Below are 18691 nucleotides of genomic sequence, written 5' to 3' on the forward strand. Positions count from 1 at the left end.
TGCTAATGTTCCTAGTGTCTGAAAAAAAAAAAAAAGAATATTATCAAATTCAACGATTGCATATGTACAAAAGGCACGCTAATTCTGCAGTATGGAAAAAAAAACAGACAGATTATCTGATCTAACAAACTCATAAATGTAATACTTTACACAAATGCTAAATATGCTTACCTGCACAGTATGCCAAATAGCAGCCTACTGGTCTCACAAACTCATAGACATAATACCCTCCTGGACAGGCTTTCACTTTAATAGGATTCGACTGGAAATAACAGCAGTTATTCAACCAGTGACCGCAGACACTTCGGGTCACCACCCCATCCTCAATTTTTGGGTGTTGACCGTTCAACCACAGCGGGGCATGAGTTCCACAGCTTAACTGATCGACACATGTGTCAGGCATCTGAACACTCTGACCCCGAATGAAGAGACGGTACCAGCCAACCCAGTTGACATCAGTGTCACACAGTAATTTAGAGGTATATTGAGCGTAATATGATGATTGTAATTGATTGTCGGTGGCTCTCCGTAAATCATCCAGCACAGTGTAGTTATAGCAGGGATCATAGGGCAGGGCTGTGAAAAAAAGAAACCAATAAACAAATGTAATAATTGAAATTATTATTCAAACATACCTCCTTGTACATAGGAGTGGAGTCAAAAAATTGTTTATTTTCTCTCTTTCCGTGAGTTTTAAGTTACAGAGCAAACTTTAAAACATCTCTTCATTTAGAACACAAAACAATTGAGAATGCAACCCAACAACCCTACTAACAATTTTGCATGATGGTAATGTTCCCCCTAATATTTCTTTTTAATTTTTAATGGATCAAAATTAGCCAAACATACAATCGCAAATCATATAAAGTTTACAGGCATGAGGGCGGAACAACCTGTAACTCACATGAGATCGACCAATAGTACACCACAACCATCCAATCAGTTCCCAATGGAAAAAAATCAAGTCACTACATTTGATGAAATGCAATCACAACTTCTGTTTCATGCTGACATTAAATTATAAACCATTTATATGATACATAAAAAAATGTGGCAGAGGTTCTTCTTGGGTTTGTTTAGTTCAAACCACAGATCATATTCTAATAAAAAAAGTCCATAATTACCTGCTAGTGTTGTTGATGCAGATGTTGTTAATGGAGATGCTATTGGTGCAAATGTTGTTGTAGGTGCTGTTGTCAGTGAAGATGTTGTTGTTGCAGATGTTGTTGTTGTCTCGTTTGTGGAATGTGTTGTTATTAAAGGAAATATTGTTTGTGCAGTTGTTGATTGTGCCCTGGCTGTTAGAGATAAAAAGAGATTATTAGATTCAGAAAAAAAAAACAGAAATGTGTGTATATTAACAAACAAATTAACACTGAAAAGCAATCAGGAACAAAATGCCTTACTGAGTGATAGGACTGATATGAGCACCAGCAGATGTTGCGAAACCAGAGATAGTCTCATGATGATGAAGTCAGGAAAAACCAGAATGTAGGTCAGAATAAACAGAGACTAAGCCTTTCAAATACAATTTTTGAAGGCAGATTAGCACCACCTGGTGAGAGCAAAGATTGAAAAACATGTAATTTCATGGTGTAATCACTAGATACCTGTATACACTTCATAAAAGCTTGTGTTGTTTTTAGACATGTTATGGATTTGCCAAGTATATTTAGACATTCTCAAGGGCCACTTTAGGTCAAAGGTTTATATATATATATATATATATATATATATATATATGGCCAGGGGCAGTTCTAGGATTTCATCTTTAGGAGGGCTTAGCCCTCAGAGAGACCATCAGGTACAAAATTTCCTAAATAAACATCATTATACATGGCTTATGAAAACTGTATTACTGTATTAAGTAATTAGACACAATTGCCTATTAAAGTTAAAGAAGTTATTTTCTTTTAATTAACATTAAATAACTATTATTGTTGCATGGATGCGTACTACTGACATCCAATATTTTCTTAAATGCTTATGTTTACTGTATTTAAGATGTAACCAACTGCATTTACTTCCATACATGTCAAGACAGTTATTGTGACAATATTTTGTGTATTTGCTTATTTGCTCGAGAAGATGCGAAAGTGAATGACCCGATCTTATGAAAGTGCTTTTCAATGGCACAATTTATTATTTCTATTTGGTGTATTATTTATATTTACACGCGTAAACTGACTTTGGTGTGCAAATGAGATGCAATGGTTAGGTTATAAGCACACCAAATAGAAACAGAAAATCGTGCCATTGAAACGCAGTTTCATGGGACCAGGCATGCTGTCCGTGTTGTGCCTCTCAGTGTGTGCACGCTTCATTCAAATGTGCACACACACATCAACGATCTATAAAAGCATGTGAAAACGACATTGAGAACGATAAACTTTCTTTAGGAAGCAGCACACGCCTGATCGTTCAAATAGCTGATTACAGTTTTAGGGGTACTGAGATGACAAATGGGGGACTGAAGCCCATCTAAAAAGAGTCTAGAACCGCCTCTGGTTATACTAATTCATTGAAGTGTGTATAATTGTGTATGTACGTGAGAGAGTGTAATATTTATTAAATAATTATTTAATCTATTTTAACAAAATTACAAAACTATCTCAAACATACAAATATAAATGTGTTTTTTCAGCAGTCTTATCAATTGTTATGTCGTGACTGTGAATTTGTGTGTTCACCCAATCAGTTAGCCTAAAATCTGCAGTTGTGTTATAGAAAATGTTGGAAAAACAGCAGTGATACATAATTCTGTAAGAAAAAAAAAAATAAAACTCAGAAAACACATGAGTGAACCTTTGCCTCAATTAGTGTTTTCTGCTGGTGTTTAAACCTGTTTAGTGTGTGGTGTATAAAGAATTTAAGAGAAGGTGTTTCCTGTTGTCCTCACAAAAAATATTTTTAATATTTGCGACTGACGGCGCGAACTAACTGCACCTGTTTCTGAATTCACAGTCCTAATTTAAGTAACAAAAAAAATAATAATAATAATAAATCACAATAATGACGTTACTGAATGAAATTATAACAAATGTTGTTAGAATGGGAAGGAGGAGGCGGGAAACAGTAAACATTTAAACAAAACTTTAATAAAATAAACCATCACAAAATAGCCCCTCACAGTGACTGCCGCACACAAACAAAACCAAAATACAAAAAGTCCAGAGGCTCGTTCTTCATACGTCGCTTATTACATCCGAGATCAAATGACACATCCTCAGCTGCGTTTACAGTTGGCATTAACATGTGACCTGTATTCGGATGTTGTCCACATACATACTGAAAATACAAGCGTAAACGCCTTTCTGTTCGGACGTTATATGTTATATGATTTGTTCACTTTACTGGGATTCATAAAGCAAAATGACCATAGCTCAAGCTCAGTCACTGTGGCAACTTATGCTGGGAATTTAACCCGGTCTGGAGTAGGCTAACTGTCAGGCTAAGCTTTCACCTGATTTCTTTCCTGCAGAGACCTATACTTGTGCATGTAAATGCCAGCTGTCCGTCATTCTCTGTCGGTGGCACTATTTGAGAGAGATTTCTGGGTTTCATGACGTTAGCACAGACAGAGAAGGCAAATCACTTTCTGAAGTGTCAATGAAAGTAATTCAGAAGTACAACCCAGAGGCCAAGTTAATCTGTCAAACATATGACGGAGCAAGTTGTATGAGTGAGCAGCAAGGGGGTGTGAGGGCCTGTATGAAAGAACAGTGCCCACATGCACTTTTTGTGCACAGTTACTATGGAATTACATTTGGTTCAATAAAAATGAACATAACTTTATAAAACTGAATGTAACTTTTTCAGAAAATAATCAAAAATATGCGATTACAAAAGAAGAAAAACACAATGAAAATGAAAACAATTAACTCAGTTGCACAAATTTAACAGGCTCTTCAAATATGCTTCATTCTTTGTTGATGTTTTTCAAAGTTTCGTTTTTGCTAATCTTGGATTCTGAATGCATTGCCACAGATTTTGCTTATGCTTTGCAGTTTTTCGTTTGGTGTTTTGACACAAACCTCTTGTGGGGGCGGGTTTAACAGTGATCTACTCTGATTGGATAGTGAGCTTTTGATGGACAGGTGCTCTCAAAAAGTTACATTCAGTTTTATAAAGTTTCGTTCATTTTTTTACACTAAATTTAGTGTAGGCACAGAGGACAAAAAATATTGTCATCTTCTCCTGTTGCGTTGTTGTCTCATTTTGTAGTTTTAAATAATGATTTTATATTTATCTGCCGCTATCACGGCTAGAATGCTTTTGTCGTAGTACTGCGGGTTACACCAACAACATGCCCATGGACACTGCAAAATAGCGGTTTGCATGTGTACTGCACGTCAAAGCAAACAACGAAGAAATATAAAGGCTTTAGTGATTTTTTTCTTTTGCGTCTTCAAAAAATAAATAAATAAATAAAACCCTTATCTTCAGTTCAGTTCTCTTCAACTTCTCTTTAAAATAGTGTAATAAACTTAATTTCACCTTAGTATGATTACAATATGTATACTGCTAAAATTCAGTATGTTACTTTTACTTTTCATACCACCAAAATGATTCACTTACTTAAGCTTGGAAGATGATATCCGGCGTATCTTGATAGAATTTAAGGGATCAGTAAGATTTTATTTTAATTAAATGTCATTTTTATTCATCAAGGGCATAATAAATATAAATTGACTAATTCAAAAATATCCCTTATGGAGCTTAACATTAAAGATAATAATTTTCTTACCTCAGACAGCTTCTTCTAAGCTGCTCTTGTACCGAATGTGGTTTAGTAGGAAGTTTCATTGGTTTTAAATGTGTCCCTCCATTTATAAGGAAACATTACCTGGAATGAAGAAAAAAATGTGAATGACTGCATGCCTGGTTACATTTCTTCTAACCACAAATGTTTGTTGTGTAACCAGCACTGCAATAAATGCTTACAGAAGTCAGTATGTCAAAACAGCTGTTTTCACTTTGCTTTTTTATTTAAATTGTGTCAAATATAAATATAAACAAAATATAAATACATAAAATATAAATATAAATAAAAAATAAACTTATGCTATACAATGATTTCTTCCAATTTGTATCCACTTATTAAGATGCTTAAATGTTTCATTAAGATTACATTAGGAGGCCACAAACAGGTGATTCGGGAAAATGTATTTTTTTCAATCATCCATCAAATTATCATCTCTATCATCTCTTGTAGGTTAAAGAGCAGGTCATATATGGTATTTTAAAGTTTCCTAAAATTGTGTTTGAATCCCCTACAACCCCTCTTATTAGAGTAATTGACCATGGAAATATTTCAATTTTGCTGTCAGAAGTGCATGAGCTTTTGCTTGGCGATTCTACGCTAAACTCCTCAGACTTCATTTAGATCGAGTGCGGCTGCGCGCATGCGCGCCAAACAGACTAAGCGCAATGGAATAGGAGCACAACAATAACTCTGACTAAAATATACATTTTGCTGAAATATATGTTGTTGCACAATTAATGTGACAAAGAATTTTAAACCTACAAGTATATTTGTATGTTAGTACTAAGTGTATGGAGTAATCAAAGCAGCCTTTTAATTAGTCTGTGCTTTTTATTAATATAATTTTTAGTTTAGTAACTAACTTCTGCTTAAAAAATATTATTTTTTAACCTTTTTTTTGCACATAATATATTCCTACATTTATTTCATCATTGATAGAGAAGGATCACTCAATTCAGAATGAATGTGAAGGCTATAGACATATTTAGTTTATAGTTTTAGTTATTTAGAATTTATAGTTCTGAAGGACTTTGTTTGTTCCTTCTAGATGTGCTACTGAATATTTTCAGCTGAAAACATGATTTAAACAAGTACTCTATAACACTTATACAGACGCAATCACTTTCTCAATAATGCTTTGCAAATGTAATCTAGTGCTACTTCATCTGTACCCGATTTTGACTGAGCAGAAATCTGTAAGAAATCAGATCAGCATCGATCCGTAGGTAAAATAACAGATGAAAACTTGCTATTATTTTCATCACAAAATAAATTTGTACCGAAAAGCAGCATGAGTCCATACATTTTAATGCTGATGACAATGTTATTAGCTGACAGCTGACTTTACCACCACATCTTAGTGCCTATTTTAGAGTAAATATTTTGTAAACATTTAGTACCTTAAAATACAAAATGTTAATGACCAAAATATGATTAAACTAATATAGTAATATACATTACTATATTATAATACACAGACAGAAGTAGGTTAAGTCTTGAGATGATTTTGGCTCACAATTTACAAAAACCCCACAAATTCACGATATCAATAAAATAGATTACTTCATAAATAATAATAATAATAATAATAATAATAATTTGTGAATTGTTGGCCTTCTGGAAAGTATGTTCATTTAATGTACTGTTGCTTTAATTATTGCCTCAATTCAGCGTGGCATGGAGCTGATCAGTTTGTGGCACTGCTGAGGTGGTATGGTAGCCCAGGTTTCTTTGACAGTGGCCTTCAGCTCATCTGCATTGTTAGGTCTCTTGTTTCTCATCTTCCTCTTGACAATATCCCATAGATTCTCTCTGGGGTTCAGGTCTGGTGCAGTGTGGGCAGGTGCCAAATCCTGCTGGAAAATGAAATCAGCATCTTCAAAAAGCTGGTCAGCAGAGGGAAGCATGAAGTGCTCTAAAATGTCTTGGTAAATGAGTGCAGTGACTTTGGTTTTCAAAAAACTCAATGGAGCAACCCCAGCAGATGGAAACTTAACACCGGACTTCAAGCAACTTGTCCTATGAGCTTAACCACCCTCCCTCCAGACTCTGGGACCGTGGTTTCCAAATGAAATACAAAAAAAACTTACTCTCATCTGTAAAGAGAACTTTGGACCACTGGGCAACATTACAGTTCTTAACAAGAGGAATATGACAACTGTAGCCAAATTCCTTGACACGTCTGTGTGTGGTGGCTCTTGATGCCTTGACCCCAGCCACAGTCCATTCCTTGTGAAGTTCACTCAAATTCTTGAATCTATTTTGCTTGACAATCCTTATAAGGCTGCGGTTCTCTCGGTTGATTGTGCATCTTTTCTTCCACACTTTTTCCTTCCACTCAACTTTCTGTTAACATGCTTGGATACAGCACTCTGTGAACAGCCAGCTTCTTTGGCAATGAATGTTTGTGGCTTACCCTCCTTGTGAAGAGTGTCAATTGCCACATTTCCCACAACAATTGTACCAAGAACATTTTTCCCTATGAACTATTTTCCCCACAGACCTGTTGCTTTCTTCGTTTCCACTGTGGTCTAAAGTTCCGTGAAGATTTGGCAAATAGTCTGGTGATGTAGGTCTGTGCACGTTTCTTAATACAAAGTATTATATATGTAACCTTTGTGGACTTTCCGCATTCGACTTGGGAGTGTGATGTCCGCGACGACGCAAATCCAGTAATTGTGGAGAAAGCAGCGTACTTGATAACGTCAGTCAGCTAGCCTTGGCTACTGCAATTTCTCTCACTGTATATTTACAATAAAATGAAATAGGATTTAACATACCATTATCTCCTTTCGTTTTCATTTAAATATAATAATAGCCACAGAAATCTTTTGGAGCTGATCGTCTCTGGAATCGGCGAAACATTTTTAAATAGGCGCTGTCTTTATAAATAAACCACAGATGTGAGTTTTAAACAACTACATTCTAACCTGAAATACTTTTAAAATGACAGTTTATGAAACAATAACAGCAATATTTTGAAAATTATCCAAATAAATGGTGGTTGAAATCACAATGCTGTGTGAACTCAACCAATCAGGATGTTTAGCTCCCAAGTCCCGTTCCGGAACTTCGAAGAAGTACCACCTCGTGAGCAGGGACTTTCTTAGGGGCATTTTTTTTTTACCTAGAACTTTATTTAGTATCTGGTTTCTGCGGTGGAAACACACCAAGTACCAGGCCAAAGTCCCTAGTTCCTGGGTAAAGTTCCAGCAGTGGAAACGCCATTAAAGATTGTCTTCCCCATGATTGTGTAGCCTAAGGCTGGGCATACACTGTGCGATTTTCATCCGATTTTGAGATGAATTCTGACTCGTGCAACACTTTTTCGGGTCGGGCCGAATTTCAGCATTTTCATACGTCGTTTGTCGTGCAGTGTTCGTGCAGTGTTCAAGGGCAAACGAGAGGCGATAAGCCTCTCCCGACCAGCAATCGGTTGGTCGGATGGATTTCTGACATGTCAGAAATTTTGGTCGCCTCTCGTGAGGTATCGCACTATTGATGCAGGGCTACAAACCGATTTTCCGCGTTTCCCTCACTGCGCATGCGTGAAACCATAAACGAAACCACCTGACACAGCATTTAGTGTGGACTGAAGTGATGGAGGGATAACTTGTGGAGTTATGGCAAAGAAAAATAAAAATAAAAGAGGGGAAAAATGCCTGCATACCTCCAGTTCGCATTGCAAAATGGATTGACCATATTGGCCACGTCTTCCCAGCCACCTGCGCGTCTAGATACGCCGACGCCTTTTTTTTTTTTTTTTTTTGACGTTTCAGTACACATAATTGCACTTTGCGAATATCACCAAAGCAGTGCATTTATCCCGGGAAAGCATGTTTATTCTGAAACAGCCACAAACATCCGGGTTCTGAGGGATCCTATGTGTTGATTCGGTTTATTCCTCACGTATAATGTGAGCAGTCAAATCGCAACTCGGCAATCGGACCGTACAGTAAGCGCACAAAAATCGTGAGCTTTGGCTTTACATCGCATGCCATCTACCCGTACAGTATGAGTTGGTACCTTGCCGAAATCGCACAGAAATCACACAGTGTATGCCCGCCTTAAGTGAAACAAACTGAGAGACCATTTAGAAGTATATATTTCAGGAATATAGGAAACGTTTACAGGTGTTTTGAGTTGATTAGCTGATTGGCATGTCACCATATTCTAATTTGTTGAAATAGTGAATTGGTGGATTTTTATTAAATTTGATCCAAAATCATCACAATTGAAAGAACCAAAGACTTAAACTACTTAGCCTGTGTGCATTGCATTTATTTAATACACGAGTTTCACAATTTTGAGTTGAATAACTAAAACCTTTCCACAACATACTAATTAATTGAAAAGCACCTGTATATATATATATATATATATATATATATATATAGAGAGAGAGAGAGAGAGAGAGAGAGAGAGAGAGAGGGAGGGAGGGATGGATGGATGGATGGATAGATACACATACACACATGGCTGAGCAATAACTGCCCCACCCCCAGAAATTTTCTGTCTCCCTTGTTACCCTCTGTGTTTGCGTTAGCTATTCTAAGCATTCCCTTCTATCATTCTTACCCTTGTCTTGTCGTGGATGTTATTGTTTGCTGGTGTTAGGCCCTGTCTGTGTTGACTATGCTCTGTTTAATAAAGCCTGCACATGGATCTCCTGCTTTGTTGTTACGCCATCAGTAACAATAAATCTATGATTTCATTGCACGATTTTTGGTTCAATCAGACTGAATTCATTCTGATTGATGAATCTGACTGTAATGTATACATGAATGCCAAATAAAGTAATCTAGTTGATGTGTGCGTATATATATTTTTTGACATGCACAAAATGCACAAATATAGAGTTTCTCACTGTTTGTACACAATATGCACTCTCCTACACAGTGTCTTTATTTGTTTTTAAAAGCAGAATTAATATTTATCCAGCTATGCCTGCTGCTAAGATTTATCATGCAAACAAAGCCCCTCCCCGTGCCCAAAACAAGTTTCCTGTGGACGATTATCCAAAAACAGGTTTTCCTGCTCTACTTCACAGTTGCCAAGTGAAAGGAGAATTTTATAATGACAGGACACTTGAGCCTTAGTTCCACCCGTCAACTACATTATTTCTGCGTCATTGCATGTACTGTACTTTGTCCTTTCAGTTTTGTGGTTCAATCCAATAGTGTGTTTACATGCACTCTCAATTGTATTAGAAGAGGAATAAACCACCCCCTTCAATCTGATCGAAATTTCATTCTCATCGAGCTCAATCAGATCGATTAAGGTTTTTAAATGAAAGCTTTTCATTCCGATCGAGCCTTCAGTCTGATTACAAACTGATTATTTGGTTGCATGTAAACGTAGCCACAACATAGATTTGCATGAGGAAAAGAGAAATTTACAGAGACTGAATTACTGAACTGAATTTAAGGATTGGATCAGTCTGATCAGATCTGTGAACAGAATCAATGATTCACTGAAAAGTTCTCACTCAAAAAAAACAAAAACAAAAAAACAAACAAACAAAACAACAACAATTTGTTCACAAATGACTTGACCACATTGATGATATCATGATAATATCATGTAAGATTTTTAGTCAATCACAATATACATTTTCATTTATTCACCACACAAAATTATCCAAAGGATCAATTTTATGGAGTTTTGTGTCCTTTTTTTAAAGCTTAAATCTTTTAAAATGAAACCATCTTAGTGAACACTGGTGATGTGTAATCTTTAATCACTGGGATATTTGCTGTAAGACACTTAACAAATAAACCGGTTGTTGCATTGCTGCCTTCTGTTAAACTGCTTATAGTTGAACTCATTTCATGACGGATGAACTTGACAATTATTGAATTGAACTAAATCAACACTAAACTGAGCTGAACAATCACACTACAGTCTTATTAGAGTTTATATAAAGCACAAGTTTCCATCACTGTTTCTGGTTTTCTCATGTTTATAACTGAAATAAGAAATAAAGGTGATTTGACATATAGTCAAACAATATTATTTTTTATTAAGTTACAAATTTAGATTCCCATTTTAAAAATGCTTAAGTGATTTTACAGACAGAAATAAGGAAGAATCATGCAATAAGATGTAATATGACATTGATGCATTTGGCAGACACTTTTAATCACATAAACTGCATTCAAACTATAGGCTACAATAAGACAAGTATTTGTATGCTTATAAGATATAGTTCTAATTTAGGTGAATGAGAAAAAACAGTTTTACTTACAATAAAGTCTACGCTTCTGCAGTTGTCAGTTGATATTTGATCGATATGTAAAGAAAAAGGAGGTTCAGTGATGAATACCAATGCACCTCTTCTAAGATAATTTTATGTGGTTTTGCGTCCTTTTTAATCCTTTAAATGAAACCACCTTGATGAAAACTGAAACTATTACATCATCAGTCGTTAGGGACATTTGTTGTCAGATGCTAAACAAACTGGTTTTACTTCTTTTCCTGAAAGAAGATGAAATTACAGCTTTGTCTTTTGCAGTTTTCTTAACTTCAGGTCGATGCTGTTTGGCAGACCGTACTTGACCAGCTCCTGTTTGATCTGAAACACAGATGGACAAACAGAACAAACTTTCCCCATGTGGTCTATTTGAACCGTATTCTGTTTAAATATTCATAGTAAGTGTGACGTACTTGCTGTAAAACTATTTCAGTGCTGCCATTCTGTGTCAAGTCCATAAATGAGGAAAGTCTAATACGTAATCCAATGACACGGTCTAGAAGGAAACACACAGGAACACCTAAAATGTTTGTCTGTGTTTTTTTCACACTAACCATACAAACACTGTAAAGGATGATAGGAAATTTATCATAACATTATCTATAAATAAGGCTTTTACTTTTGCTGTTTCCTGGTCCACCGTCCACCCTGAAGACCCATCGACCGGGAACTTTAACATTACTGGAGTTCCTGAGGTTTGAGATGAAGCTGCCATTGATTGATCCAGGAATCACAAAGTAGTGTGTGGAGTTTATCGTGTCATAACCAGCCTGAAAGTGTGAAAAAACATTATTCATATAAACAGTATGAGAGAATATTAACTTTTATACAGTAGTGAATAGTAAAATTTTGTTCTCATTACAAAAAACAAGTTTCTTTCACCTGCACTGGATGTGCTGTTACAGCAATGTCACCATAATTCATCAGAATAAATGAAAAATTACCACCTGAAATTAAAACCACTTGAAACGATGTTTCCTGCAAAAATCAAAAGATAAACACTTTAAGCTTATCAATATATTGTTGTTTTCTTGGTTGCTGTCTTTATGGTCTACTGTATTTGACCAAGTATTCAGAAAATGAATCATGAATAAAGTAAAAACTGTTATAGTTAAGAAGAGCATCAATCTTACTGTGTTGATTAAGTTGAAGTAAGCAACTTTATTCCACGTTGCAACTAAGACCCAAGAAGCAGTGAAGTTCAGATTTGGGAACTGTGTGTTTATATCCTGAGTGGCACGTGTGAGAACATTTCCACTGGTGTACTGATGATAAGAAACTACACCTCTCGCACTGTTGTCAAGGTTTGTCCAAAGACCAGCAATTACATCCTGGCTTCCTCTAGCAGGGAATGAGTAGGGAACAAATTGTGATGAAGGTTGGTTGAATGTGAGGTGTCCATTATTATTAACCTGCAACATGAGAAATATTGTCCAAATCACTGATCACGGATGAGTTTATGAAGCATTTACCACTCACATTTAGACTCGGATGGAACTAAATTCTTACATAAATCTGCTGGTATGTGCGGCCAAAGAATGGAAATGGACTCAACAGTTGAATAACAGAGGAGCTTCCATCATCAGCAGCAGTATTGTTTGTGTCTCCAGCTGCTGAGCCGAATGGGTAGAATATTTCTGGAGCTACCAAAAGAATAAACAAAGGATATGTCTGAATCTCGCTGTCATAGTGGGAATATGATGACCTCTTGTGGTGCATTGTGTGTGACAGTAAATATAATCTTACTCTCCTCTGACCAACATAATCAATCTCATTTCCTCTTTTGGAAAGTCTTAAAAACGCTATCATGGTATCCCATTTCCCCCCAACCCCTTTTGCTATTGGAGCAAATAGGAATGCAAAAATCATATTTGTAGTAGTTTCCATTCCGCTTAAAAGTTTATCCAACTACGATGAGTTCCACTTCTGAAATCCCTGTAATTTAAAAAGGGTCTGCCATAATTTGGTGCTACAGAGAGGAGCATGTCAAAACCTGGCTAATTCACCATGGGTTGGTTTGAGATCTTCCTCTGGGTTTTTCTAATTTATGGATAAAATAAAGTCTGCTCTACAATGTACAATACACATCCATACTTTGAAAATGCGATTTTTGAAGCTGTTATGTTTATAAAAAAATGTAATAATAGTTTACGTTGTACAACGAAACATTCAAGTATTGTCAAGAGATTTTACAATTTTAAATTGTATATCTGTTTATCTAATTGTTTAACATTAGAGCACATTAGCATCAGGACTATAGCTGAGCTCAAAGCTACGAACTAGAAGCAAAACACCATCACAAACAAAATACTCATTTACATTTGCTGTATTACATCTTTTAAGCATTAACTATTATTATTCATTCAAATTAATTCCTTTAATGTAATCACCCACTGTTTCGATTTTCTTCAGCATTGGGAATGATCAATATCCCCATCAATACACGTGTTTTCTACTATGGTTGACAACAGGTTGAATCCAAGCAAATATGTTTGAGACAGAGCTGCACAGATCCTGATGAAAGTCCTACCTGGTCTGTCGTTCACAGGGAAGGCCCAGCGACCTGGAACATTTACGTTAGTTGTGTTCTTGAGGTTTGGGAGGTAGTTGCCATTCGATGAATAATGAATCCGATAGTAGTCAGTGGAGTCGATGGTGTCATATCCTGCCTGTAAAAACCAATCAAATGTTGTGTTTAAGTACAGAACCAGTATAGAATATCATTTCAATCCTTTAATATTTGTTTTACCTCCACTGATATGGATATCGCAACACAGTCACCATAATTCATCAAAATGAAGTAATAACCACCACCTGAAATCAAAATGACTTGAAAAGTGATAGCCTGAAAAAAAAAAAAAGAAAAAACACAAACACACACAACGTCATGATTCATCTGTTTATACAGTCTGAGACCATCTGTGAACGAAAAAGAAGAAAAACTTACCGGTGCTAAGTGAAGATTTAAAACAGTTATATTTGACGTTAAAACAAAGTCCCACGTTGCAACAAAGACCCAAGAAGCAGTGAAGTTCATCTGCGGGTAATACTGGTTTATATCCTGAGTGGCACGAGTGAGAACACTTCCATTTGTGTACTCCTGATAGGAGTAAAGGCCTATACTAATGTCATCAAGGTCAGCCCAGAGCGGGGCAATGAAGTCTCTACTTCCAAACATGGGAAAGATGTTAGGTTGAGCTTCTGGTAAAGCTTGGTTGAATGTAAGGAGTCCGTTATAATTAACCTGAAATAAAATAAATCACTTCAGATACACAAGGAAAGCATGAACTGGCTTACCACAACATTTTCATTCATATTAGACTGGCAATAGATCCGGATCCTCACATATGTGTGGCTGTATGTGCGGCCAAAGAACTTAAATGGAGTGGAGAAGGCAACATATGCAGAGGTTTCAGACCCAGTTTCAAGAACTTGTGTGTCTCCTACTGCTGAGCCGAATGGGTAGAATATCACCGGTGCTGACGAGAGAGAGAGAGAGAGAGAGAGAGAGAGAGAGCACAAAAAATACAAAATGTTAACAATTCACAAAGATTTATGACTTATGTTTGTCTACATCAAATGTGAATCTGCCTTTAATTAGTAGTGGGGTGTAACTGCAGATGTGACAGTAAAATATTTAATCACTATAAAAATCATCTCTAAGAGTACAATCTATCTTCCCATTCGTACTCTTTGTCTTTAAGTTCACTTGAGTGATTAAGAACATGGTACAGTAAGTCACCTTGGCTCTAATCGTCAGATGACAAACAAGCTTAATCCTATATCCATCTTACGGTCATTAAATATGGTAAATGTAAGCTCTAACGCACGCTTGATGTGCAAGAACAAATTACATCTGTTTTCGCTCATCAAGCACACATTTCAGTTTCAGTTATTATACCTTTCATCAGGGGAATTTCTGGCTTCAAGACTATGCCATGCAGATATCATCAGGTCTGTGATGTCTAAAGATCAACTTTTTGCAAGTTGCGATCTTATAATTGTGGTGATATTGATATGAATGTATATACTGTTAATTCAATGGTCATAGTTACCTGTCCATGCCGTTGCTGTTGTAATGCCTATTAAATAAAAATGAACATTCAATTATAAAACAGTTTCTAATGTACATAAAAAAACAAGTCAGTTTATTTATCGGTCGGGTGGGGGAGGGGAGGGGGTGATGCTGTTTCTGTAGCTAATTTTACATAATGATTACAAAATGTGTGTAATTTTTAATGGGTATAGGCTATTTTTTTCTTTCATTGCTTGAATAAGTTTTTTATTTTTTGCAAAGTCGTTAACTCATCCCTCACAGTCACACATAAGCTACAGCACAATAACATAAGACTGTCTTTAAATTATAATCAAGGAAAAATCATACATTTTCTGTTGTCCTCTTTTTAAAGAACTTCAAAAGTTCCGCTTGACCCATTTTTCATGAATAATTTCGATGACTTATGAGCAGCTTGTTACATTACAGAGTTCTGACTGGCCATATTGTTGTTGTTTTTTTTTTTTTTTTTTTTTTTTGTGAATTATCATAAGTAGAGAATTTTTTCATTTCATTTTGCATTATAAATTTCACATAATACGCATTATTAATTTCTTTTTTGTCCATTTTTTTCAACCACCACCCCAAAAATGTGACCCGATTGTTAAAGAGTAATAAATATGATTAAACTCAGAAACACACATTTTTATATTTATGTTGTCTTTGCCACATTAAGTTCAATCAAGGTCAAAGCCTTACTGAGTGACAGGACTGATATGAACACCAGCAGATGTTGTGATACTGGAGACAATCTCATGATGACGACGTCAGAGATAAAACCAGAATGTAGGAGTCCTTCTCCTGTAATCAGACAGCGTTAACGTATAATGCATTATTAAATATAAAGTAAATACAATAAACTAATGAATGGCTCTCAATGAAAGCTTTAATAGAAATCAGATAATTCATTCACAGCCGTACGAAAACAGCTAATATAAAATATAAAATTATTATTCAATTATCAGCAGATCTTTATTTCAAATAGGTGTTTACCTTAAAATGAATTACAGTATACAAATTGTGTACATTCATATGTTAAACTACTCGGTGTAGGCTACTATTGTAAATATGCACCTTAATTACTGACTCGAGGATCTGGTGGATACTGTGATAATACTCTTTGTAACAAATGTTTTTATTTCTTTATTTTTTTAAGAAATTAATACTTTTATTCAGGAAGGACAGATTTAATTGACTAAAATAAAATATAAAACCTAGAATAAAGCTTATGTAGCTTAACAGAAAAAGATCTGACTTACCTCAGACAGCTTCTAACAGACTCTTGTGCCTGCTGTGGGTTAGCAGGAACTTGTCATTGGTTTTAAATGTGTCCCAGACCTGCGTTTAAGAGGAAACATCTGCTGGAATGGGGAAAAAAGAAGTTACACAGAACATTTACACCGTATGATTACAGCATGATATGCCAAGAGCCAAACATTTTTATCATCAGTAACAATAAATCTATGATTTCTATGATTTCATTGCACGATTTTTGGTTCAATCAGACTGAATTCATTCTGATTGATGAATCTGACTGAAATGTATACATGAATGCCAAATAAAGTAATCTAGTTGATGTGTGCGTATATATATTTTTTGACATGCACACAATGCACAAATATAGAGTTTCTCACTGTTTGTACACAATATGCACTCTCCTACACAGTGTCTTTATTTGTTTTTAAAAGCAGAATTAATATTTATCCAGCTATGCCTGCTGCTAAGATTTATCATGCAAACAAAGCCCCTCCCCGTGCCCAAAACAAGTTTCCTGTGGACGATTATCCAAAAACAGGTTTTCCTGCTCTACTTCACAGTTGCCAAGTGAAAGGAGAATTTTATAATGACAGGACACTTGAGCCTTAGTTCCACCCGTCAACTACATTATTTCTGCGTCATTGCATGTACTGTACTTTGTCCTTTCAGTTTTGTGGTTCAATCCAATAGTGTGTTTACATGCACTCTCAATTGTATTAGAAGAGGAATAAACCACCCCCTTCAATCTGATCGAAATTTCATTCTCATCGAGCTCAATCAGATCGATTAAGGTTTTTAAATGAAAGCTTTTCATTCCGATCGAGCCTTCAGTCTGATTACAAACTGATTATTTGGTTGCATGTAAACGTAGCCACAACATAGATTTGCATGAGGAAAAGAGAAATTTACAGAGACTGAATTACTGAACTGAATTTAAGGATTGGATCAGTCTGATCAGATCTGTGAACAGAATCAATGATTCACTGAAAAGTTCTCACTCAAAAAAAACAAAAACAAAAAAACAAACAAACAAAACAACAACAATTTGTTCACAAATGACTTGACCACATTGATGATATCATGATAATATCATGTAAGATTTTTAGTCAATCACAATATACATTTTCATTTATTCACCACACAAAATTATCCAAAGGATCAATTTTATGGAGTTTTGTGTCCTTTTTTTAAAGCTTAAATCTTTTAAAATGAAACCATCTTAGTGAACACTGGTGATGTGTAATCTTTAATCACTGGGATATTTGCTGTAAGACACTTAACAAATAAACCGGTTGTTGCATTGCTGCCTTCTGTTAAACTGCTTATAGTTGAACTCATTTCATGACGGATGAACTTGACAATTATTGAATTGAACTAAATCAACACTAAACTGAGCTGAACAATCACACTACAGTCTTATTAGAGTTTATATAAAGCACAAGTTTCCATCACTGTTTCTGGTTTTCTCATGTTTATAACTGAAATAAGAAATAAAGGTGATTTGACATATAGTCAAACAATATTATTTTTTATTAAGTTACAAATTTAGATTCCCATTTTAAAAATGCTTAAGTGATTTTACAGACAGAAATAAGGAAGAATCATGCAATAAGATGTAATATGACATTGATACATTTGGCAGACACTTTTAATCACATAAACTGCATTCAAACTATAGGCTACAATAAGACAAGTATTTGTATGCTTATAAGATATAGTTCTAATTTAGGTGAATGAGAAAAAACAGTTTTACTTACAATAAAGTCTACGCTTCTGCAGTTGTCAGTTGATATTTGATCGATATGTAAAGAAAAAGGAGGTTCAGTGATGAATACCAATGCACCTCTTCTAAGATAATTTTATGTGGTTTTGCGTCCTTTTTAATCCTTTAAATGAAACCACCTTGATGAAAACTGAAACTATTACATCATCAGTCGTTAGGGACATTTGTTGAAAGATGCTAATCAAACTGGTTTTACTTCTTTTCCTGAAAGAAGATGAAATTACAGCTTTGTCTTTTGCAGTTTTCTTAACTTCAGGTCGATGCTGTTTGGCAGACCGTACTTGACCAGCTCCTGTTTGATCTGAAACACAGATGGACAAACAGAACAAACTTTCCCCATGTGGTCTATTTGAACCGTATTCTGTTTAAATATTCATAGTAAGTGTGACGTACTTGCTGTAAAACTATTTCAGTGCTGCCATTCTGTGTCAAGTCCATAAATGAGGAAAGTCTAATACGTAATCCAATGACACGGTCTAGAAGGAAACACACAGGAACACCTAAAATGTTTGTCTGTGTTTTTTTCACACTAACCATACAAACACTGTAAAGGATGATAGGAAATTTATCATGACATTA

At 35.4% G+C, this 18691-nt stretch overlaps 1 protein-coding gene across 1 annotated transcript in view; it reads right to left on the minus strand.

Moving 5' to 3' along the window:
• Positions 1–18691, minus strand: part of LOC128025528 (uncharacterized) — a 35869-nt gene that overhangs the window by 5417 nt on the left and 11761 nt on the right. The window contains exons 9-12 of the mRNA XM_052611973.1: positions 12152–12430; positions 11901–11996; positions 11638–11788; positions 172–576 (exon numbers count right to left, since the gene is read on the minus strand). Of these exons, the coding sequence (XP_052467933.1) occupies positions 172–576; positions 11638–11788; positions 11901–11996; positions 12152–12430 (931 nt within the window). The remainder of the gene's footprint in view (positions 1–171; positions 577–11637; positions 11789–11900; positions 11997–12151; positions 12431–18691) is intronic.

This window comes from Carassius gibelio, chromosome A12 (assembly GCF_023724105.1).
Source record: "Carassius gibelio isolate Cgi1373 ecotype wild population from Czech Republic chromosome A12, carGib1.2-hapl.c, whole genome shotgun sequence".
Taxonomy (NCBI): Eukaryota; Metazoa; Chordata; class Actinopteri; order Cypriniformes; family Cyprinidae; genus Carassius; species Carassius gibelio.